The sequence below is a fragment of the Lynx rufus genome, unplaced genomic scaffold, assembly GCF_022079265.1.
Source record: "Lynx rufus isolate CCGP_SWC_20201006 ecotype Redwood Valley unplaced genomic scaffold, mLynRuf1.p SCAF_2, whole genome shotgun sequence".
NCBI lineage: Eukaryota > Metazoa > Chordata > Mammalia > Carnivora > Felidae > Lynx > Lynx rufus.
The window spans coordinates 167,764,884-167,790,522 of NW_025814834.1; the positions used below are offsets into that span (position 1 = coordinate 167,764,884).

Genomic DNA, 25,639 nt, shown 5'->3' on the forward strand with positions numbered 1-25,639 from the left:
CAGTTTCGATCAATAGGACTTACTTAAAACTTGAGTATCATTTCAATTATGTGAGGATAAAAATGGTAATCCTGCCCGCCTTTGTAAAATGAGATATTTTTCTGATAGTAAATAAATACATACATATACATATATACACACATATATACACACAAACATATATAGGTATATACATTGATAATATATACATACATTTTTTAAAGTTTAGTTATTTATTTTGAGAGAGAAGGAGAGAGAGAACAAAAGGGGGAGGGGCAGAGAGAAAGGCAGAGAGAGAGAGAGAAAAAATCCCAAGCAGGTTCTTCATTGTCAGCGCAGAGCCTGATGCGGGGCTAGAACTCACAAACTGAGATCGTGACCAGAGCCGAAGTCAGACACGTAACCTACACAGCTACCCAGGCACCCCATACATATATATATATATATATTTTTTTTTTTTTTTTTAATTCAGAATTTAAAACAGCAAAAAGTGAAAAAAAATGCCAAGGGCACTTAAAGTAACTCATTTCAAATACTTCCTGCTAGACTTTGAGCACACAATTTTCAGGAATACTAATTTAGTTCTCTTTACTTGAAGTGATTAAGACATGTATAGCTTTTACTCAAGAAAGGTAATGAGAAGGGCAATGAGAAGGTTAATGATCAGTGGAAATGATAGAGGGAATGTCCCCCGTCTTAACTGCAATCAGCCTTTTGCTGAAGATGAACAGCAAACTGGATTTGTAATCAGACCTGTATTTTACTACCTTAATCTTCCATTAATTAACCTTACGACTCTGGAGAAGTCATGTCATAATGAAATTACCTTTCATTTAGATTGTGTTTTATATTTGCAAAGATCTGGAGTATATTAGATTATTTAGTCCTCATCTCTAAAATGAAGTCTTCAAAATCAATGATACCTTAGGTTCTCTTTTAGGCTTAAAGTTCTGGGATTTTGTTTAATGCAACCATGTGTGACTATAACTGGAAAGAATATATTTCAATGTTTTTTTGGCTTGATTTATCAACTTTCACCATCCATACTGATCAAAGTCATTACATTGTTGCCAAATTACCACTTCACCTTGCCCTGTCTAATCAGCTTTGGCACACAGCCTATTTGGTTGAGTTGGAAAGATATTTTTATTCGATGATGACTTCTCTTCTACCATTTTCTTTCCAAAACAACTCATTAAAATTTACCTCTTCAGATAGCAAATGACAAAACTCTCATCCTAAATCTAAATTTTTTAAATTCATTTAATCACTTTTATGACCTGGTATCTGTACTCAAAGTTCATCTTTACAACTGCTGAAGGTTATAGCATTATGCACTATGCTGTTACCAAAGAGTGAAGGAAACTTGGTCATTTAAAGTTTTAAAGGTATACTTTCAAGGTTGCCATACATTGAACCACTAAAAAATATAAAACGGTAAAATTGAGCCATGAAGATGAAATTTATTTTCAATACGTTCACTAAACTTCAGTCTCTGAAGGCTTTAGGTTTCAGAAGTGGTATATTTTTAAGTTGCAAGTAATTAGCAGAAGGAAACACAGGACTGATGAGCAGAAATGCATGATTTATAGACTTTAAACTCTGCTCCATAAAAAGAAAAAGACTATCGGGTATTTCTTAAAGAGAAAAAGATTATCAGGCACTTCCCAAAACAGAAACAAAAGAAACAGAAGTTTTACTGTCTTCTTCATTTCTAAATAACTTAACAGTCCTTTCTTTGTGGAAACACTTGGCTACTTTAAAGTAAATCAAACAAAGGAAGTTACAGTAAAATATCCAGGAGACTAAACAGTTTGGCACCAGTTGAGGGAAACATCACGTACAAATGGGCAAGTCAGAGAGGGGCTGACAGGTTCCTGAAAAATGCTAAGTGGAGAGATGTGCTGGGATGCACATCCACTATTGGCATAGTGCCTTCAAGAGCGTGAAATCTATTGACTGTGGCACAAGTCTGCCCGAGTATCTTTGGTTTGGCAAGTCCTGGCTTCCAGAATGCTGATGGATCTCCATTTGCTGAGCACACTCTTACTTAGACGTAAAGTGTTTTGGAAAAATAGCACAAGAGTAAGTTCCACCCCTGGCTTTTCTTTCATAGATAATAATGGCACTGATTTTGGAAGTTTTTCAGATTGGAACACATTCTATCTAAAAGAAAAAAAAAAGACACGGAAGAAGTATAAAAAGTGTGAAATAGACATTTATTCCGTTAATATATGTAATTCTATTTTTCAAAACTAGTGTTCTGGATTTATATGTGATACTCTAAATATAGTTATCTGATTTGTTTTTCATATAGAATGAAAGGCTCCCCTAAAATGATGTATTTATCAGATATTGATAATATAGTGCTGTCTTATCAGCTAGCCTGAGGTGCAACAGGCAAAGGTAATGTGCCCTCACTTCATTTCTGCTTTATTTTTAAGGATTTGATCATGTGGGGACCTTCAAATGAATTAGCAGAAAGACTGGGGTACATGGATTGGAACTCAATGAAGGAAATGGTTCTGTAAATATCAGTGCAGAAATATTTAAGTTAAGCAAAATAGATTAAAAATCAAACTTATTTCAAAGCACTACACTTTCAAAATCTTTGATTTGTTAAGTTTTCAAAGAGTAAAACTTAGAACACGCAATACACTCTCAATAATGATATGGTTGATAATGGTGTTTGGAGCTGACAGCCAAGAAAGAATTCTTGAGATGTCTTCAGCGCAGAAAGGTGGTTTTATTAAAGCATGGGGACAGGACCCGTGAGCAGAAAGAGCTGCACTGGGGTTGTGAAGAGTGACGGATTGTATACTTTTAGGCTGGGAGGCGGGTAGCGATAGTGTAAGTCTCTTAAGGTATTTTGGAAGCAAGGTTTCCAGGACCTTGAGGGGCTAGCTGCTGTTAGGGAAAGGTCATTTATCACTATTGAGTAAAAACTCAGTCATGAGACCCTTCAGATGTATAACAATGGGCCATAAGCTTGGAGTGTGATAGCCAACATATATTCTGGGGGATAGAGATAAAGGAAGTTTCCAAAGAAATTTTCATATGTTTAAGTAGACTTACAGGATACTGGGGATTGGGCTAAGATTGCTTTGCCCTTAGCAAAGTGTCATCATTGAGGCAGCTGAACTCCTCCTAGAGGATGCCACTCTGCCTGTCTCAAGGACTTGTCAACGGGCTGTAAGTTGTAAGGAAACTTAATTTTTTTTCCTTCTGCCTTAGTTTCACACATCAAATAATACGGCTTAGAAATGCCCCTATATTAATTATTGTTACTGAAGCAATGCTCTTCTGTTTCATGGTCTTAGGGCATATACTAGAAAAGATGTAATATGTGATGAAATTGCCCCAATTAAATTTGAATGATGTTTTTTTAAAAAAAGAATAGCCTCTCTCCATTTTCTTTTTATGTTGTGGGGTGAATAAAAAGAGAATTTGGGGGTAGGTTGTCTTTTAAACAAAATTTCACTGTCTTCTCTTAGGCCATGATGGAGAATTTTGGAAACAAATAGATCCTGAATTTAGTAAACTGGTCCACAATAGGCATCAGATTAGTTTAATACCGTTATTCACATTTTTGATGAGTGCTTTACAACCATTTTCTATAACTATGGTTATTCTCCTCCCTCTTCTATGTTAAAAGACACTATTTCCCAGCCAGGAAGATTGAGTTTAAGATTATTAAGGGCTGGTCTGGAGGCCTAGAGGATGGAATCTGCAGACTAGGATTTTGACCTAGACCTAAACAAGCAATGATGTCCAGAGTTAGAAGAATAAGACATCCCAGAAATGACAAAATTTCCTTGTGAGGGTTATTAAATACTTCTATATGTCTATATTTATCTGTCCCATTGGGATCAATGACGGTGAGTCAGATGGCCCTGAGTGTGAATCCTGCTCTCTTCTTTACCCTAGGCAATTTAATTCAACTCTTTAAATCTCACTTTACTGTAAAATCAAGATAATAATATATCTATTCCAAAGGGCTGCTGAGAGTATTAATGACAGAATGTCAGTAAGGAGCTTAGCACATGTCTGCACACATACACTTGTAAAAGGAGTTTGGTTGTCTATTACTGCCCCAACAACAAACACAAGAGCTGCAGGAGACCATGGAAATAGCCTTCTCCAACTGTTTTGTTTTGTAGATAAAGAAAGGCAAGGTTTCAAAATGATTTGACTGTTTAAGATAATGTCCCTCAATGGAGGCATAGCTAGAACTCAAACTCATGGCTTGTACCTGTAGGCTCTTTTCCCTTTGCTGCCTCCAGTTCTATATACATCTGGGAGGAAAGTGAGAAAAGTTGGATGGAAAATATTCGAGTGCCCCACCTGGCCGTCAGAACTGATTTTCATTCTAGTCTGCCCTCTAATCCGGGTCACCTCTGGCATTCATGAGGCCACATACGTAAGTTTAAATAGATAAAGATACAATTCGAGCTACCTCCAACACTCCCACCTCGACAGACACCCCTTCCTAGCAGCTTGGAAGGCCAGCATGAAATGTGCATTCCTGGTTATAGCAGTGCAGGGGGGACCTAGCTCCTGGACCACGCCCTGTCCTATTTCTTCTCCGAGGAACCCATGTGCAAGCTTTTGTGCACCCTCTGTCACAGCCTGCATGTTCAAGTTCCTCCCACACACCTCTTCCAAGCCGGACTGCTGCCTCTTGGCTACTCCTTGGGCCTAAGGGTGTGAATTCCTGCAACATATCCAGGAAAGAGGCCTGTACAGGCCCTGGAAGTGGGTTCAGAGCCATTGGGTAGAGAACGAACGGGGCCCATTGGATGCAGTGTAGTCTGGAGCAGGAAGCACAGCTGCCCGTTAGCCCGCCTGCCTTCTCACCTCCTGGAGCAGAGCGTAGCGGGAGGAAGACCAGGCTAGGGCCCTCTTAAAGCAAAGGGTCCTGGCAAAGGACCCCTCTTGCCCTAAGCGTGGCAATGCTCTAGTCCTATCATTTAACTTTGGGCAAAAGTGGAATTAATCCCCTTCAGTAATTGGTCACCTGCCTACCACCTTCCTGACCGAGCTCTAAGGTGAACCTGTTGACCAACACAATCTATTTCCTTTATGGTTCTGCTGGATCCAACATGTCTCATATTTATCGATTTTTCAGTTAAATAGAAAAAAGGACTCACCCAATTACAGGGCAACCAGCCTATCATGATCACATTCCAGTAGCATGCAGCTTGGATCCCAGGTGGCTCCAAGCTGGTGGAATCCGATGAGTTTATTCTCTCCCACCCAAGAGCACAGGCAATTATTTGCCTTTACAAAGGTTCAGTAGTTCAGTACTCTGGTATGGACACACCTGAAGAACCGGAAAAATAAACCTGCATAGCCAGAAGGACTCACTTCCCCTGTGATGCTATCTGCAGCTGTCTCCATGAGGCCTTCAGAGAAAAAAGACCTTCTATCTCCCATTCCTATCTTACAGATTTCCTTAGCAAACACTGACTGAAGTGCTGGGTCCTGCTCCTTCATTCTAAAGAGACTACTAGTATTAAGGAGGACGGCTCTTTTCAGCAATGAAACATCTATTTTCACCTTTGTCCTACACATAAAACAGCCCTGGGGGGCCAAGCTAACCAAGAAAGAAAAGGATAATGGAGATGTTTGTGGGGAAGTTAGGAGAGCAATAAGTTGTTTGAATATAGCTCCTTGCTAAATACCACAGCATGTTCATCTTTTGAAAAACATTCAACATGCTGGGTATAAATGACCCCTCTGAAAACTTTCACCCGAAAAGTTTAGGCGAGAGACTCCACTTCTCAGTCAAAGCTCCCTTTCCTTGTCATTCACAGCTACGCCTGACTGGGATTGTTTTGTGCAGGTCCTTCCTCAGCTACTGTTGTTGCAACTCTGTACTTTTCTGACTGAGTCTGTCAGGAAGGAGACAGGAAATTCTAGTCACCCGCACAGCAGCTGTGCCATTCCTCCTATCCTCCTCCAATGACGTCGGTTGGCTTTGGTGACACGAGGTCAGGAACTGAGCCACAGTGAAGGTCAGGAAGATAGGTCAGTGTTTATGCCGTTGTTGGGCCGGGGATCCTGCTGAGGCTATTTGCTTTCTTCCTTGCTATACTGTTTCTCTTTCCGTTCCTCTTTTTACACGGCACAGCCAAAGCATCCTGTTTTCAAAACATCTGACTGTTTTGCCACTGAGGAACTCATGCTCTGATGCATTTCGCTGAAGTGTATGACAATTCTTCTAATTCAAGAGGTGATAAGAGTTGAAACAAAAATTAACGAACAAGTCTAAGAAGCCAATCTGTTGTTAGAGAAAACAGCTCTAACATGTCTAACTGAACCTGGGCTGCTGGCAGAAGGTTCCCTTGACATCCTTTTCATCTTGAAAAACAATGTCATTGCCTCATAAAACTGCTTCATTTATTTCATCTTGTCATTTTTGGGAAAAATAACCTACCATATTATCCCACCTGGCTGCATCTTTCTCTGTAATTCTGGAATTCCATTTGGCCTGGGGCCAGTATTAAGGGATGAGGGAAATTGGGGCCAAGGAGAAGTCTATGTTTCTAGAAGTCACAGAAACAGTTCCTTGTCTAACTCTCAGGCTCTGAAGCACACTTGGGAAAGCCAGTTATAATCTTTGATGTCACAATTTTCTTCAAAATATAAAAGGGTGAAGAAAAAACAATAAACACACAACCCTACCCAGATGGGTAAATATGAAAGACTGCTTCCTTTTTCTCTACTAGACACAGTCAATGCTCAACTATTTGCATGTTCCCAAACACCCCCAACATAAAACACTGGTTTTCCCATCACCACTGTTGAGTCGGTAAAAACTCAGTAATCGCTTAACTGATCAGAACTAAGGACCCATAATTTTTGCAAAGATGTAGTAAATGCTATCAACAAGTTATCGTTTATTAATTATTACTACACATCAGGTGCCTTGCTGAAGGTTTCAGATGCATTATCTCATTATATCTTTACAGTAACCCAGTAAGGTAGGGTACCACTTTTACACTTTGTACCTGTTTTACAGATGAGAAAATTAAGTCTTAGAACAGTTAAGTAAGTTAGCCAAGGTCAAGTAGCTAGTCAATGATAGAGACAGGATTTGAACTATGATCTTTTGACTCCAAAGCCTATGCTTTTCACATACTTCCCTGTATAGAACATCTTCAGACTCACTTCCAAGTCTATCAACTCAGAGATTTGCCAAGACTGCCAAAAATGACCAGATACAACTACATAGGCGTGACAATGATAATGATGATGATGACTGTATTTTTAAACAGTGACTTGGATGGAATGTTCAAATAATTTCAACCACATTTAAAAACAAATGTGGAATTTTATTTTTACCACAAATAATTCAATTCCCAGAAAATGGATACAGATCAATTTCTTTTTGGTGGCCACAAAATATTATTATTATATTATATTATATTATATTATATTATATTATATTTGCCACAGATTAAGCCTTACCTGAAACAATTATCTGGCTAATCAAGATTCTGGGGGGAAAAAGGTCACTGAGTGAATAGAAAGAGAAGGAGATCTTTTTACAAATGAAATTGACTTTGGCTGTCAGCTGAGCATTATTCATCTACTGGATAATTGCTTTGCCCTACAACCTCTCCGCTGCACGTATCAAAAATAGGTGCAACTGCATGCCTTGTCCTTAAGCTAACTGTGTCAGCATTAAGGTTTAGCCCTTTCTTTAGGGTTAGCTCTATTCAGCTTTCATTGCTTCCTGCACAGGATACCATAAAGGAGGAGCGGAAGCCTTAAACGATTGGAATTCTCACCGGGACCTACACAGTCTTTGGTCTTAGAGCCTTATTCACCATTACACTGATTATGAACAATTTGTAAATACATTTGTAAAATAATGTGTCATTTCAGCACTCCAGACACAGACCTGGTTAGAATTTATAAGGCATCAACACTCCAAATGAAAAATAAGGACAATTTGCAGTTTCTCAGTGTATATACTCTTTCTGTTCCCTGGAGTTAGTTGTCTACTTTATCTTAGTAACTCAAGAAGAAAGTTCAGCATGTTTTTTATGGTGAAAGCTGCTAAAAAACTACCCCTAAATATTGGACCTACATCTTGTATGGGCATCAATGCTCACAACATGCAGTGAACAAAGGATCTGTTAATGCTCTGAAGCAGGCTAAAGCATGTGTGAAAATCTTCGTACTTGGGAGTCCAGTGTGCTTTAGAGAAGTTACGCAGTTAAGCCCTCCTCGTGGGGAAGCAGTTGGTCAAGTTTACAACAGCCTGGAAAATCCCGGAATTTAGTTTTCAGTTGAGAACTTCAGAAAAAAGTCAGTAAATAGTTAAATCTCAAAAGTTTTCTTTTGTTTTTCCAACTTGAATCTGAACTACAATTTGAGAAAGAGACTTATTTTATTTTTTGCCCTTTCATTAACCAAGAAACAAGAGTTAAGAAGAGTCTATCCCCACACTCCCAGGCCCCTTCAAGACCTCCTAAGGACACAGGGCTCCCGGCACTCAGATCCCTCGAGCAGGAGTCAGTAAGCCTTGATAGGAAGGTGATACTTTTAACGTCAGAAAGAGGGAGGAGGGACACACATTCACCAGGGAACCTCAGGGCTGGAAAGGGCATGTTGGCAGGTGTGGAGCAAAATCTGTTCCCAGCACCAGAACCGTAAGATAGTAAGACAATTCTTCAGGCTAAGATGATTGGGGATTCTTAAGATATACACTTATAAAGGTGTAGTGTTAAAGCTTTCCACAAAAACCAACAACAATAAATATATACATACATACACACACATCATATATATTTATAAAGTTAACATTCTCCAAGGGGGGGAACAAACAAACAAAAAGCAACAACTCTCACTACATAAATTAGCACTCTAAATCCAGGTGTTAATTAAACAAATGATACAATGACAGATAATTAAAACTCTTCAACACTAAGTTTTGTCTGGGGATTGTAAGTAAAACTATTTCTTCGCAGTATGGGTGGAACTTAATCTCAAATAAGTCCACTTTGAAAAGCAGCAAACTTTTAAAAAAGAACTTTCTTTTTTGGGAGACAGAGTATTTTCTTTCTTTCTTTCTTTCTTTCTTTCTTTCTTTCTTTCTTTCTCTCTTCTTTTTAATCTTAGGTCATGTCAGCATCACAAAAGAAATGTTAGAGAATCCCAGAATGTCCTTCTGAGAAGAATTTCAGAATTAATAGAACTTCAGGGAGAACCATTCTCTCCATTGATACATGGAGATCGCATTATTTTCTTGTTCAAAAAAATATGTCTAACACCTGGTTGCAATGCAGCGTGTTACCATTTTACCCTATGAATTCATTCAGATTTTATCTTCCTGACAGCGGTTTTTCTTTTTTAAAGGATTTTCATTTGTACAGTTAATAAGCACCTCTCCCCTTAAACAAATTCCAAACTACATCACTAACAAAGAAGTTTGGTTTCTGGGCATGAAAGCGGATAGAGGATTTTTAACTTTTGCTGCAGCATCAAGACACCAGCAAAGTGTGGCACTTGGGGACAGAACCCTCCGAGGCAGGCTCAGCAAACCCGTTCTCACGCCGCGTCCTCGGATGCACCCCAGGCTGCAGGCAGAGGCCGGGGGGAGCCCAGGGGACGCCGGGGAGCTTAAGTGAATAAACGGTCACCACTTACCTTGTTAGAAGCCATCTCACTGACAGAGCGGTAGGTCTGGATGGTCTCTAGCTGGTCTAAGCACCAGTCCAATTCCTCCAGCGTTTCCATTGCTAATTTTTGATAAGATTCTTCTGCAAACAAACACACAGGCATGTAGTTAGGCTGGAGCGGCTGCAGGCTGTCCATAGCCGAGTCCCCGCCGCCGCCGCTGATTCCGGAGCTACTGAAGGTGGCCCCGTGCTCCTTCATTATTTGCGCGCTGACTCCTTCCTTCCAGCTCTCTCCACCAGGAGAACAAATCACCGCGGTGCTCTGCCTGGGGTGGCTGGTGCCAAGTTTTCACCACCATCCCCCCCCCTCACCCTCCGCTTGGATGAGGTGTCCCTGATCTACCAAGAAACTTCCTCCGAGGAAGAAGGCGGGGAAACATCTCTTAGAGGCTCATCTGCATACATGTGTCCTAAAACTAAAGGCAGAAGCAGTGAGTTTTCTCAGGCTCTCTCTGCCTTAGTCATCCCGGGGCTCTTCAGGGTGCGTGATGTCATTTCTGAGGGTTTGCAGTCTGGAGGAGAAATGAGGAAAGCATTTTCTCATTTGCTTTTCTTCTAAATGAAACATTTGGGCGCGGGGCTGGGGGAGGGGGTGCCGCTGACAGTGACTTTGGAAGTCTAGGCAGTCATTCATTCAGGGGGATGTGTACATGTTGGAGACTTGTAATTCAGCACACATTGACCCGCACTAGCAAGAGGTGTAGGCTACTCTCCCCTCTTCTGAATCTCTCCTTTAAGATGAGGTTTCCCTGATAAGACTTCTGTCTAAGAGAAACTGGAGTTTTACGGGAACACGTTTATTGGCCTGGAGTCTCAGCTCTTGTTATACTAAACAAAGCTAAAACTTCTCTTCTGCCACTGCCAGGGTCACAGGGAAATTCTGAACCGGACTTTCAGGTGGAGCCAGATGTGAACACTGCAGATTTTCACTTTGATTAAAGCCAGGGGCTGTGCTTTGTGGTGGTGGGACTCTAGACTTTCTGGAAATATTTCTCAGTAGTCCATTAAAAAATGTTGTCTTCAAGATCATACTTTTGCTGGATAATAAAGATCTTTCTGAATGTTCAAAACGTGTCCTTCCATACCCAAGAGTCTAATATTCAACATTATTGACTTAAGCACTCTATGTTAATAAACACGGAATTGACTTTATAAATGCTAGATGAATTAATGATGCAACAGTTATAAAAGTCAGCCAGACTCTCCTGCATACATGACTGGTTTTGAGGGGAACAGCATTCGTTAATTCTATCAAGCTTTCTGGAAAGCAGGCACACAACAGGTGCTAATAAAATTTAAAAATCTTGTGTGGACTTCTATTACAGAAAAGATTACACACATTCCTGTCAAATTTAGAATATATTTTTCATATGTTCATACAGAAATCCAAGGGAGACCACATAGCCTCTTATTGTTACTTGAATAATTCTGTGTGTGTGAGACATTCATACTAAGTAGGAAGCAGAAAAGAGAATGAGTAAAAGAGTGATTCCAACGGACTAGAATCGCTTGATCACAGACGCACATTTCAAAGAATAGATCTTTCATTTATCCCTCAAATACGCAGACGCTAGGATAACGAGGGGTTAAAATTCAATATCCTGTATGTCATACTTAAAAAGCCACAAAACCATTGGAGGTGACTTCCTCTATTTTTTTCACACTCCGCAAAAATGTGCAGACAAGAACTGAGGCATTTTTAGTAAAACTCATTTCAAGCCAGACTTACACATCCCTTCCCTCCTTTCCCCTTCAATTTTGTTATGCTGCTTCAACAGGCAGAAGCTCCTCACTTACTGTCTAGGGTGCCCAACACACCCCCTTGTCTCCTCTATTTCCTTCCAGAGGATCACTTCTTCCAACGAAGCTTTCCCTGAAGTGCCAGAACCCCCCCATCCTCTTTCCCAGCCTCTTATCAGAGACAAGGTCCAACCATTTCCCAGCTACTTGGGCCTTACTACCATCATGTCTTCCATATCGCAACTTGTGGTTCTCAGTAACTAAGATGCTCAGAGCCTTTTGAATTGGCCGATATGCCACATGACCATGAGATGATCTATCACATTTCTCCTTCATGAAGAGGGAAAAAAGGGATCCAATTTCCACTCTGGGCTGACAAAGGAAATACAATAATCGTAACAGCAGAAGGACTAGGAAGAAGGAGGACTCTTCAAAGATCCAGCAGTAAAGGGTTACCTCCACAGCTCATTCACTATTACCCAGAACAAGCACATCTGAGCTCCTAGACTTAGTACAGTCGTGAGATCCCAGTGACTGGCCAATGGATATGATAGGCCCTTACTCTACTGCCCTTTCTTATTCTGGTCAGCTACAATATTTTTAAGTGAGAACTTTTGTGAAGTTAGTGTTGTAGTTAGTGAGAATTTGTTCCTTTCCAGACTGTTAATCTATAGTTAAAACTCGGTTTGTGTCTCATTCTGGACCCTTCTTATCACAGTAACTAACACAGGCTGCACAGATGTCAGAGTGGGCTAAGTATATGGGCATCAACCCCCTGCTACTTCTGGGGAAAGCCAAAGGAAAGGACCAGTGATGCTCAGGACTGGCTTCCACACTATAACTTCTGATTCTAGCACTGGATCCAGTGTTTGGTACCTACCGGATACTCAGTAAGTCCTCAGAGGAATGCCCAAGCAGCCTGCAACTGTCTAGAGATTTGGATATCTAGAGACTGAATGGTGCATCTGCAGTCCTGTGGGAAGAGCAACAGCTTTGGAGTGAGACTCACACATTTAGAGTTTCTCTTCTGTTTCCAATGTGATCCTGGACCTCAATTTCCTACATCTTAAAATAAAGATGAGAATATTTACCTCTTAGTTCTTAGCAGATTATCAATGCATCGGAACACAACTATTAATGGTAATCAAAGTAACCCAAAGGCCTGGCATTTGGGAGTAGGGAAGAATAGGAAGGGAGAGAGAGGAAGTGTGAACTCCACAAAGGGTTTTACGGTCAGGATCAGCTACATAATTTTCAGGGTCCAGTGCAAAATGAAATTGCAGAGCCCCTTATTCAAACACCAGGAAAAGTGCTGTTGAAGGTAATAAAATCATAAAGTTTTTTTTTTTTTTTTTTCTTCTGGAGTCTCTCTCTCTGAGCTATCATGGTAGTACTTTGTTTTTTGTCTTCTGTTTAAAAAAACCTTTTATTTTATTTTATTTTATTTTTTTTTTTTAAATTTTTTTTTTTCAACGTTTTTATTTTTGGGACAGAGAGAGACAGAGCATGAACGGGGGAGGGGCAGAGAGAGAGGGAGACACAGAATCGGAAACAGGCTCCGAGCCATCAGCCCAGAGCCCGACGCGGGGCTCGAACTCACGGAGTGCGAGATCATGACCTGGCTGAAGTCGGACGCTTAACCGACTGCGCCACCCAGGCGCCCCAAAAACCTTTTATTTTAAAATAACCCTAGATTTAGGGAAAAGTTGCAAAGCTAATGTAGAGAGTTTCCACATACCACACATTTATATTTCTCTATTGTTAGCATCTTACGTTATTATGGCACATTTATCACAATTAATGAATGGCATGGTGTTTTTTATTTACTCTGTAATATTGTGTTTCCTTGGGCAGGAGGATACTATGAGGAGAGCGCAGACCCTCACAGGATTCCAGGCCCTACATCCTGTGACTTAGGGCAAGACAGAGCTCACAAGTCGCTGGGGTACCCCTATCTGCCAGCTGCCAAACTGATGTGCTGTGCCCCAGACAGGGGCAGGCTCTGGGGAAGTCAGACACTTCCTTTCCCCACAGTACCAATGCCCCACTCCACAGCAGACAGGTGGCCCCTAAGGGCATTACAAGGTCTGCACTGGGGCGTACTAGATACCCAGGGCAGGGGTGGGCAAGAGGTTCACCCCACCAAGACATGGCGTCTGTCTACCATGGTATAGCCATGCCAGCCCAGGCCAGGGATGGCTGCTACCATGTCCCATCTGAGATTTTGCAAGGCACACGTGCCCAACTCAGACCCTCTCTGCACATGCACTTAGGCCCCCTCTGGGAATGGGTGGCAAGGGGAGGGATGCTGGATGAGTCCTGGGGTGCCAGGGATCAGGGAAATAGTGGGCTGAGAATAAGTCTAGGGGAGGCAAACAAGTGACAGAAAGAAGGTGGGACAGCATATGAGCCAAGGCTCTAAGTCACTGGAGTATACTCCATTTCCCCATCAGACTTCATTTACAAAACACAAGATCAAAAATAAAATTATCATGCGTTTCCAGGCAGCAACTATGGGGCCCTGCTGGATGTGGGGCTCTATGCCTCTTGCCCAGGTTGCATGCCCACGAAGTTGGTCATTTCCTGTCTTGCAAAAATGGCTCGGAGAAGGAACAATGCTTAATACCACAGAAGCAAGTCTCAAGGGGATAAGAGCAGGTGATGGGACCATGTATGATCATGGGGTTGACACTATTTATCAAAAATTTCCAAAGGGAAGAGGAGCAGGGAGAACCAACCTCCTGTTCTTCCCTTCTTTCCCTCTTTCCCTCTAATAAGAGAGGCAAAGGGAGATTCACTTTCTCTTACAGGTCTGGTAGGTATTACATTCGACCCTGAGAAACAGGAAGAGAGAATGAGTAAATAATTATAGCCAATATTAATCTGGTAATAATATGTGGCATTCATAAAGCCCTCTTCTCAAAAGAGTTCCAAGCACACTACTCATTTATCCTTGCAACATGTCCGTGATAGCCACTGGAGAGGTATGATTATCTCTAAATTACCTTAAGGCACAAGCCAAGAAGTCAGAGGTTAAATTACTAGAGCAAGATTCCTGGCAAGACCATTTCTTGGTCTGTGAAATAGATTCAGCTCCACGCCGAAAATGCGTGGATTCCTGGAAATGCTGATTTAAAGTGGAATCTTACCGTTGGATATTTTCTATTTAAAATTGTGTAATTGCCTTCTTAAATGTGGTCACTTCTTGAGTCTCCTCTTCCCTTTTCTGATGTACCTAACGCAGTCATTAGCACACAGAGGCTGTGCAATATTTACTCAGGAGACCTGGTACGGTTCTGGTCCTTTATCTTGCTTCAGTGGCTGACATAAGGCAAGTTACGCAAGATTGCTGAGACGAAATTTCCTTATCCGGAGAATGAGGGTAAAGATACCCTATTCTCACAGGACAGGTAGGATAGGAGGATACAGACAAACCAGACTGTAAACCTTTAAGTATGATGCATATTTGATAAATATCACATTTATTATTACAGATGGGATATAGGTGCACTAGAGAAAATTAGAAAGTTACGGAGAAACAAAAATTTGAAATGATAAAAATGTCACATTTTTACTAAGCTCACTATTATTAATCCTTTTGTGCATATATGTTCATGCATGTTTGTGGTGATCACACTACACAAACCGTTAACATTCATTTTTTTCAGTAATGATCTTCCCTTTTCTGTTTTAGTAATTTCCCAATTCAGCTAATATCTAGCCTACACTCTAATTTCCCCAGTTTTTTTTTCCACACAAATCTAGTGGAAATGTGTGTGTGTGTGTGTGTGTGTGTGTGTATGTGTGTGTGTGGAGAGAGAGAGAGAGAGAGAGAGAGAGAGAGATGGGTGTTGGAAAAGACAGACCCAGAAGTCTGAGAAATCTCAGCGTGGCCACAAAGAGCTGGCTCCTCATAGCTGGAAAATATGGAAATAGATTTTAACAATAATGAAGTAATGAAGTCAGTGGCCCAGCTGGTAACAAACGTCAGGTACGCTAAAGGTTAGCTCCACACTCAGTGCAGTAAAGTATTATTACCTCACTGGTCTCTGGAAAAAGTAGACAGGGGCCATTTACACAACTATATCATTTAAACTTTGAAACCCTAAGTCCTATCACTCTTAACAGAGATGAGAAGTTGGCAAGTGAAAACATCACATTCCAGCCCAAATATAAATTTTCTATAAACAGCATCTCAATGCAATTTTTTATTGAGGTACGAATGACATACAAAAGAGCTGTGCATATGTAATGTGTACATCTTGATGAGTTTGAAGATAAGCATACACCTGTGAAACTGTCACCATAAACAACATCATTAATTTAACCATCACCTCTCAAAGTTTCCTCCCTCTGTGTGTGTGTGTGACGAGAATATTTAACAGAAGACCTACCTTCTTAACAAATGTTTAAGTATATGATACATTATTAACTATATGCACCACGCTATCCAGTCGTCTTTAGGACTTACTTACTTTGCATATCTTAAACTATGCACCTTTTTACGAACATCTTCCCAATCCCCTTTTCCTCAGTCCATGGTAACTACCATTCTACTCTCAGCTTTTACGTTTTTTACTATGTTAGATTCCTGATATAAGGGATCATTCTAAATCAATTTTAAGATAGCTCCGTATGTATCAGAAACATATCCATCAAGGGGCACCTGGGTGGCACAGTGGGTTAAGTGTCCGACTTTGGCTCAGGTCATGATATCACGGTTCGTGAATCTGAACCCTGCATCGGGCTCTCTGCTGTCAGTATAGAGCCCGCTTTGGATCCTCTAGGCCCCTCTCTCTCTCTCTCTGCCCCTCCCCCACTCATTCTCTCTCTCTCTCTCTCTCTCTCTCTCTCTACCTCAAAATAAATAAATAAACTTAAAAAAATGCAACATAATCCATCAAGTCATTCCACTTTCTACTCAAAGAAAGCACATAGAAAAGAAATGTAAATAATCTTTTATTTAGCAGTGTCACACAATCAAACTCTTCCCAGTAGAGAAGGTGGTAGTTATTCATAAGGCTATGTAGTGGTTAAACCAATTAGAACAACCGCCACATGTAACAACAGGGATGGACCTAATAAACATACATGTCAAGCAAAAGAAACCAGATATTGCAAAGCACATAAAAATGGGATTCAATCTAAATAATGTTCAAAAGCGGCAAAAGTGAATCTATGATATTAGAAGTCCAGATAGTAGTTACTGTGGAGGGCTAGTGACTGGAAGGGACTTAAGGACAGGCTCCTATGGGGCTGGTAATGGTCCATTTCTTGCTTTGACTACTCCTTACCTGAGTGTGTTCATTTCATGACAATTCACTGACTCCTATTCTTGTTATTTGTACACTGTTCTCCATCTTTCTGATTTTCTTATGCATGCTTTCTACAGATAATCCCCATCTAGGGAAGCCCATTTACAAAAACAAAGAACAGGATTTCTAAAAAAAACAAAAGCAAAAACAAAAAACAAAAACCCACCACATTTCCTTTCCTTTTGTTCAACATAACTTGAATATATCTGAAAAACAGCCCCCCCAAATAGGTTAGTTTTATATTGCATAGACCAGGATGCTCCTACTACCTCAAAACCCAGTGGAACCCATTGGAGTCTGACTCAGATGTTTATAAACCTTGACTTTGCCACTCATTCACTAGGCGTGTAACCTTAGACAAGGTGAGCAGCCCGTGCCTCTGTTTCTTTACCTGTGAAACAGGAAGACAGCATAAACTAGCTGTGAGAATGAATGGAAGCGACATATGCCAAGTGTTCGGTATAGTGCTTGGCACATGTCAGGAAATTTCTTTTGCCTCCCCACCCCCTCCCAGAGTGTCGCTCCCACCGTATGACCTCAGACAGGAGCTGCCTCTTGGCTAGGTTAGAGTTTAGTGGTGTTCACTTCTAAATGTAGACCTGGCCTGATATATCATTCTGCTTTCACCAAATCTGACACACCAGGTCAGTGGACTTTCAGAAGTAGAGAATTGTACAAGAAAACTGTTTGTTCCTTTATTCATTCCACAAAATTCCACTGAGAGTCTAGTACATGCCCAGCATGATGCTAGGTGCTGGGGTTTACAACAATGAACAAGACATGGTCCACTGCATTGAATAACTGTATAAGAAACGCCTTTCCCATTCTCCAAAATGGTTAGTCTGTGCAACCGGGTGCCTTTGCAGCTTCCTCCCCTCCCCTGCCCCCGCCCCAAATTTATACAGTGCCTTGGTGAAAATTAGAAAAATGTGCCCTCTCTTGGCAGACGTAGCCCTAGGACAGAAAGCTTGGGAAGTGACGCATGGGATGAATTGATGAGCTCTCCTCATCACCTGGCTGAGTACCTTTGACCAGTACCCAAGCTACACAATGACCTTATGCAATGGCCGGGTGGCACATGGATGTGGGGGCAAGCTAGCATGAAGCTTTCCCCCGTATTACTGGGCGTGCTCTGTAAAAGCAGAGCACAGAACTGAGTCACAGCAAAAATCCACACTCTTAACCTCAAAACAAAGCAAACCCTTGACATTGAAAGGAAAGTATCCTCAGACCTTCCCTAGCTCTTAATATGTGAATACCATAATAACGTAAATAGCATTAAATAGGCCTCTACAAAATAACTTAAAATTTTAACTTGATAGACTAATTATTACCTTTAAATACAGTTTTTGTTTTTGTAGACAAAACTTCTAAAGCAAGGGCTCCACAGGGAAAAAAATATGAAAGAAGTCGTTCATCAGGAAAACTAAGAGACCACTCTTCTGATCCTTGGAAGTGAGAAGTGTGTATTAATTGGATCCTCTGTATTCAGCTTATGACTCCAGCTTTATCCACAAGCTTCTAGCCCTGTAGATGTCCTCTCTAGGTTCTTTGTGCCTTGATGTTAGCAGGCTTATTTCATTCCTCTGTTGCTCCTCACAGTGTAATAAGTGTTTGTTAAAATGCAAAATAGTTTCATACATATGGAAATCAGCCTCTCTTTATTTCAAGGTAGCAGGCTGGGGCTATTGGCCTGTTTATTTAGTGGCCTTGGTTATGATTTTTTTTCCTCCTTACATTAGCAATACTTTTCATTGTATGTTTTTATGTCCGAAGGTATTTATTTTCTTTTGATGAATACTTGTAAATGAAATGTACCTGTTAGAGTGCAAGATTTCAAGAAGGCATGTTGCTTTAACCTGGAGTAAGCATTCTTAGAACAAATCACCAAAACTGGAGGACATTTCTACATTCTGTAACAGAGTGCTTCCAAAGGCAGTTTGTAAGCCCTAGGTGGCCTTTCTCTAGGCAGGATTCTGTTAATGTGTCTTTATAAATATGGAACTTTGCAATTGCACATGACAGGGATTTCACTGTGGGTGGATTCATGGAAGAAGAGGTTCACTGCCCTCAAGAGAAATAACAGTGAAAAGTAGGTCATTTTGATGCTGATTTCTTTAGCAAACTCCTCTAAGACTGCAAGTTAAAAAAAAAACCTCCAATGACAACTAGATTTTATACATATACCTTGATAGTTTACCAAGTGCTTTCACCCCTTGCAAATCATAGTTTTCCTTGAAAAATAAATCCCATGAGATAGAAATTATTATTCTGTATTATAATTATTAAACTTTTTCCATTATGCATGTGAGGATATAGAGGCTTGGAGGTGTCCAATGATTTGCTTAAAGCCATCCTATGACAGAGAGAGAGAGAGAGATGAGAGATTGAGAGGAAGGAAGGAGGGAGAGGGAAGGGGGGCAGCCAGCAGGCAAGGAGAAAACCTAAGTTCTCTGATTCTAAATTCCATGGTATTCTTTTGCTAAGCTATGGGGCCTGTTATAAACAAATGATCCAACTTTTGCTTTCACCCAGGTGGGCTTAGACAAAACTATGTTTCTGAGATGCCAGCCTCAAGCTCCATTCCCTTCTGCCCTACCTCTCACTCTTCCAATGTCCTTCCCCTCACAGAAACCTGTTCTTCAGAAGAACTCTGAGTTTGGCATTTACTTACTAATGAGAATCTGTACTCGTGTAGACAATAACACCTACCATCAATGTGAGAGTGCTCAAGGAACTCCATTACCCATCTGTGTTAGTGTTAAAGAACAGTGACACAAGGCAGTGATTAGAGACGGAGGTAAGTTGCTATCCTAATAGCAACACTATTTAGTTGTTATTTAGTTGCTACACTAAATATATGCAAGAGATATTTATGAAGGATATACAGTAGTGGTTAAAAGCTTGGTATCTGGAACCAGACCACCTGGGTTCATACAGTAAAGTTAAAGTCTCTTAGCTTCTCCATGCCTTAGTTTCCTCACCATGTAATGAGAATAATATGTATCTGTATAATGGATTATAGTCTTTAATTAGTAAAATAAATGTAAAATGCTTAGGATAGTATGTGGTGTATTATAAGTACAGATAAATATTTAATTAGCAGGTTTTTAAAAAATGTCTTATTTGAGTATAGTTGACAAACAGGGTTACATTAGTTTCAGGTGTACAACATAGTGATTCTACTTCTCTATAGGCTATGTTACATTCGTCACAAGGATAGCTCCTGGCTATCACCATACCATGCTTTTATAGTATCATTGACAACATTCCCTATGCTGTGCCTTTTATTCTTGTGACTTATTCATTGTATAACTGGAAGCCTGTATCTCTCACTCCCCTTCACCCATTGTGGCCATTCTCCTCCTGCCCCACCCCACCCCCCACCTCCTACAACCGTCAGTTTGTTCTCTGTATTTACAGGTCTGATTCTGCTTTTTGTTTGTTTGTGTATTCATTTGGTCTTTTAGATCCCACATATGAGTGACATCATACGGTATTTATCTTTCTCAGTCTGACTTATCTCATTTAGCACAATACCTTCTAGATCCATTTATGTTGTTGCAAATGGCATGACTGCATCCATTTTTATGGCTACATTATATATATATACACACACATACATACACACACACTGATATATATATACACACCATATTAATATGTACACATACACATATACTATATGCATACATTATCATATATGTATACCTATATACATACAAATATATATATATATACATACATACATACATACATATACACACATACCTATACACACACCATATTAATGAATAGATTTTCTGCATGCCTATTCTTTCATAGACTCAGCTTGAAACTCTAAGGATATAGTGGTAAATTTTATAGACACTGCTTTCGCTTATTTGAAGACTATATTCTGGCAGAAATAGACAATTATGCAAGAACTTATTTAATTACAATTGGGAGAGAAGCTAGTAAGAAGTGTAGAGTGTCCTAAGAATTTAGTGCAGGGATAACAGGAGACCAGAAAGTCTGAGAAGCAGAGATGTGACAGAGGGAGTTCAGGGAAGGTGTACCTCAAAAAGTTATGAGATTCAAAGGAATAAGAATTAGGTACAAAGGAAAGAGAACATTCTAGGCAGGAGGAACATCAGGTTGTGCTCAAAGAACCAAGAGCAGTACATGTGGCAGGCACACACAGAGAGAAAAAGACTAGTATGTAGTTTAGATTAGGTCAAACAGAACCAAGGAAGGCCACGGAGGGGACTTTGGACTTTGTTCTGGAAGCAGTGGGAAATCTTTCTGGAGCCTTATCAAAGGAGTGGCTTTGCCAAATCTGCATTTTAAAAAGATCACTGTACCTACAATTTGAAGAATAAACCTAAAGGCAGGAAGGAGGCCAGTTAAATTGTATTTAAAAGCCCAGGATCTGGAGGAAGACAAATACAAGTTTGACTTCTGGCTCTGCCATTTATTTCATTAGCAATGTGAACCTGGACAAGCTACTTCACTTCTCTGTAAGACTTAATTTCCTCATCTTTCCCATAGGGATGTATATTTTTTCCCACCAGATTGTATGGGGATTAAACAAAATATCCATATCAAAGCACTTACTGCAGTACCCAGCACCTAGGAAAGTATTCATCTGCCAGCAGCACTTTTATTGATTTTCTTGCAGTAACCTATGCAGGAGGTGGTGGTGGTTAGAATGACACGGCAGTGGAGATGGGGCCAGGTAAATGGGTTTGAGATGCTCATGAGTTGAAATCAGATAGCCTTTAGGAGGGTGGTATTTGGTTGGTGACCAAAACTCCCGGTCACTTTGGCTTTTCAGGTCCAGAATGTGATTTTTTGTCAGTGTGATTTGACTTCATTCTACTTATACTAGTCCAATGCCCAAGAACACGTTGAGAAGTCAGGGGCCAATCACTTTATAGAGAGTAATAACTTATGGGAAGTTTCTCATGTCTTATGGTCATTCCACATTCCTCTACATGGGAGACCAATTTCATAATCATAAGATTCATAATCATAGGAATCATAATCGTAAGATTGCTTGGTAAGCATGAAATCAGAGCAGGGGAGTTAGCTGGATGATTAGGCTGCTTCCTCAAGCCTGATATACTCAGCTCCACTACTATGGGAGACTGTAGTTGTTTCTCAAGTATTTCCATTGGTCGGAAGTGCCCTTCTCAACTTTGTTCACCTGGCTAATTTTTACTTATCTTTTAGGATTCAGCCTAGAGTCATCTCCCCTACAAAGCTTTCTAAATATTTTAACATTGGATTAAGTTCCCTTCCCATTATTTCCAACTGACCATATTTCATTTAAATTATTTCTCTTGGTTTATCTCACCCATCGGATAACCTTCTTGAGAGAAGGGAGCCTATCTTCTTGCCTGGTCTCTTATGCAGCACAGCATTTATTATCTAGTAGAAGCCCAAGAAATATTATTTGCACTGCTGACTTGCCCAATATATCAGTAGATGGGATATCAGTTAACCAAAAGGAATGGGGCCTTTGCTACTAGACAGTATTGGAGAAACTATGTCAGGAATTCTTGTTCTTGGTTCTTTTTTTACTAGTCATCAAACAAACCACCTTATTTTTGCTGATTTATTCAATGTTACCACAATTAATGGGCTCTCCATTTCTTTTGCATTCATATCTTGATTAGATTTCTAGGCTGGCTAGGTTTTTGTTTGTTTTTGTTGTTTGTTTGTTTGTTTTAAGTAGGCCCCAAGCCCAAAATGGTGCTTGAACTCATGACCCTGAGATCAAGAGTCACATGCTGAATGGGCTGAACCAACCAGGTGCCCCTAGATGGCTAGCTTTAATATTGGGGACATTCAATCTGTCAAGGGGACTTCTGCAAAAAAATCACATGTAGAATTTGTTATTCGACTCTCATTCAAGAACTGTATTCAGGCACCTTACTGCAGGCCTCTGTGCACCAAGCAATACTAGAATCCCAAATATTTTGACAACTGTCATAAGAAAGATACAAGTAAAGTTCAGAGACAGTACAGATAGATCTTAAAGACATGGGGGAAAGGGAGATCAAGAGAGATTTGGAGGCCAGGTAAAGAAGAATGGATGGAATTTTGGGAGATGAAGAAAACAAACAAGGTAAGGCAATAAACAGCATGAACAAAGGTATAAAATTAGATGCATGCCACACCATTTAGTTCTATTTGAGGATATCCAATCTACCAGTCCTATTTGGTTAGAATGCTGGGTTTTAGTAAGGGAGTAGAGTGGAATAAATTTGCAAAAGTAGGGTGGTCCGGGCAATCTTGAAGAAGTTTTTATGCTAGACTAAGGTATCTGATTTTACTCGATAGGCAATGAAGAGTTATTGAAAATTGTTCAACAGAAGAATGGCATACACGAAGTGGTTTTTAAATATCTTAACACTGTTTTACAGTTTTGCAATTATAAATTTCTTTCATATATATAATAAGTTATGAGAGAGGTATTATTGTCTCTGTCTTATACAGGAAGAGACTGATGTCCAGGAAGTTTTAGTGTCTCACTCCAGATCCCATAAGTGGTAAATGCAGAACCTATAGACTTGATCTAGGCTTTCTGACTCCAAGTTCAGTGTTCTTGCCATGAAAATGATGCTTATAAGAAAATTAATTATTGATCTGATAGCAGTAAATCATAAGAATTATAGGATGAGGTAAAGAATAAGTTCTTGATAAATTATTAGTATTGGGATTATTATTTGCAGGAAAAGTTAGGAGTTAAGAAGAAACGGGGCCCCAAATTCGGGTGTTATCGGAGGGAGTGGAAGGGTTATTTATACCTAAACTTTACCTTTACTTGTAGAATGGAAGTTGTCAAAGGAATTTCAAGAGTCAATGGAGAGTAGAAGTAAAGGGTCTTGCCATTAGGAGTAAACATGGTAGGTGGATTAGAAATTTCCCTGCCTCTCAAAACATTATTAGCCCAAATCTCTTTCAACTAACTGTTGGAAAGCCCCGTTCACCTGGTGTTCTCTTGGGTGATGTTTCAGATCACACAGGACCTTGGGAACTTCACCATGGGAGAATGGCACTGCATTTGACAGTCAAGTTTTACAGAGAGCAGAAAGCTTACTCCATATAGCCTTTTCCAGCTGACAAAGTACTTTCGAGTTTGCTCATTTTCTGCAAACAAAGCCATGAAAGTAATCTCCATATTTACAAATGAAAAAATTGAAGCTCATCAAGGTAAGGGGCCTTGCTTTAGGATCTGGAATTTCTGCATTGTCTAATATGGTAGTTACTAGCCATTAAGTTACTGAGCATTAAGATTGTGGCTAGTCTGATGTGATACGTTGTGGCTAGTGTGTATGTGTAACATACAAACTGGATTTTACAGACTTGTCTGGAAAAAAATGATGTAAATAAATTTTCATATTTGGTTACATGTTGAAATTATAATATTTTAGATATTATGTAAAGTACATTATTAAAACTAATTGCATCTTTCTTTTTGTGTGTTTGGTAGAAAATTTAAAACTATTGGGGCGCCTGGGTGGCGCAGTCGGTTAAGCGTCCGACTTCAGCCAGGTCACGATCTCACGGTCTGTGAGTTCGAGCCCCGCGTCAGGCTCTGGGCTGATGGCTCGGAGCCTGGAGCCTGTTTCCGATTCTGTGTCTCCCTCTCTCTCTGCCCCTCCCCCATTCATGCTCCGTCTCTGTCCCAAAAATAAATAAAAACGTTGAAAGAAAAAAAAAAAATTAAAACTACCTATGGGGCTTGCATTCTATTTCTATTGGACAGCTCTGTTATAGGTCATAACCTATAGACAGGGCTTGAACACCCCAACATTCATAATTCCACAGATGCTTGTCTTAAAAGAGATAGTAATAATGATAATGATTGTAGTTAATATTCATTGAGTACCAGTCACACTTTCTAAGCACTTTACATTCATGAACTAATTTTATCTTCATCAAAATTTCATGACCTGAGAATTATTTTATATATAATAGATCATTTTATTTTACAGATGAGAAACATAGAAATTCAGTAACTTTTCCAGGGTCACAGATTTAGTAGAGCCAGAATTCAGACTTAGGCAGTTTACCTCTGGTGCCATTAGGAATGCCTCAGTGGCTGCCTTTGTTTGCTAAGTCCCAAAGGAGACATTTGGATGGTCTTCATTTTATTTTAATCTACCGTAAATCAGGCAGTGTATGAGAGACTTTGTATATTATCTCACTTAATTTTTGCAACAATCCCATTCAGTAGTTATTATTTCTATTTTACAGGTGGGTAAACTGAGGCTCCAGAGGTTACACAGTTTGCCCAAAGTCACACTAGATACATACTAGAAATCAGTTTCTAATCCAGCCTGAATTTAAAGCTGATACTTGATCACTATGCCAGTTTCCTGAAGGTGATTCCCAGGCTAAACCTTGAAATACTGACATAGTCTGTCTCCAGAGCGGGCTTTGGAAAATTGTGTTCTTTTTAGAATTGGTCCAGATGACTGGCATCCTCAGCCAGGTTTGGTGCTAACCACTCTATCTGAGTCTTCCATTTTCAATATTTTTTTTTTCCCTATAAGTCATTCCAGCTCAGACTCTCCTGGGATCTGATGGGAAAAAATTTTTTTTAATTTTTTATTGTATTTTTTAAAATGTTTTTAAATATTTTTTTTTTAATTTTTTTTTTTATTTATTTTTGGGACAGAGAGAGACAGAGCATGAACGGAGGAGGGGCAGAGAGAGAGGGAGACACAGAATCGGAAACAGGCTCCAGGCTCCGAGCCATCAGCCCAGAGCCTGACGCGGGGCTCGAACTCACGGACCGCGAGATCGTGACCTGGCTGAAGTCGGACGCTTAACCGACTGCGCCACCCAGGCGCCCCTAAATATTTATTTTTGAGAGAGAGAGAGAGCATGCACGAGAGAGAGAGCACAAATGGGGGAGGG

At 40.1% G+C, this 25,639-nt stretch overlaps 1 protein-coding gene across 3 annotated transcripts in view; it reads right to left on the reverse strand.

Annotated features, from left to right (window-relative positions):
* PDE4B (phosphodiesterase 4B) overlaps positions 1 to 25,639 on the reverse strand; it is a 437,163-nt gene that overhangs the window by 32,195 nt on the left and 379,329 nt on the right. For 2 of the 3 annotated variants that reach the window (XM_047084729.1, XM_047084730.1), the window contains one exon: positions 9,640 to 9,752. In XM_047084729.1, coding sequence (XP_046940685.1) covers positions 9,640 to 9,752 — 113 coding nt within the window. Of the gene's footprint in view, positions 1 to 9,639; positions 9,753 to 10,014; positions 10,096 to 25,639 lie in introns of those variants that run through there. The other variant, XM_047084731.1, reaches the window with a different exon arrangement.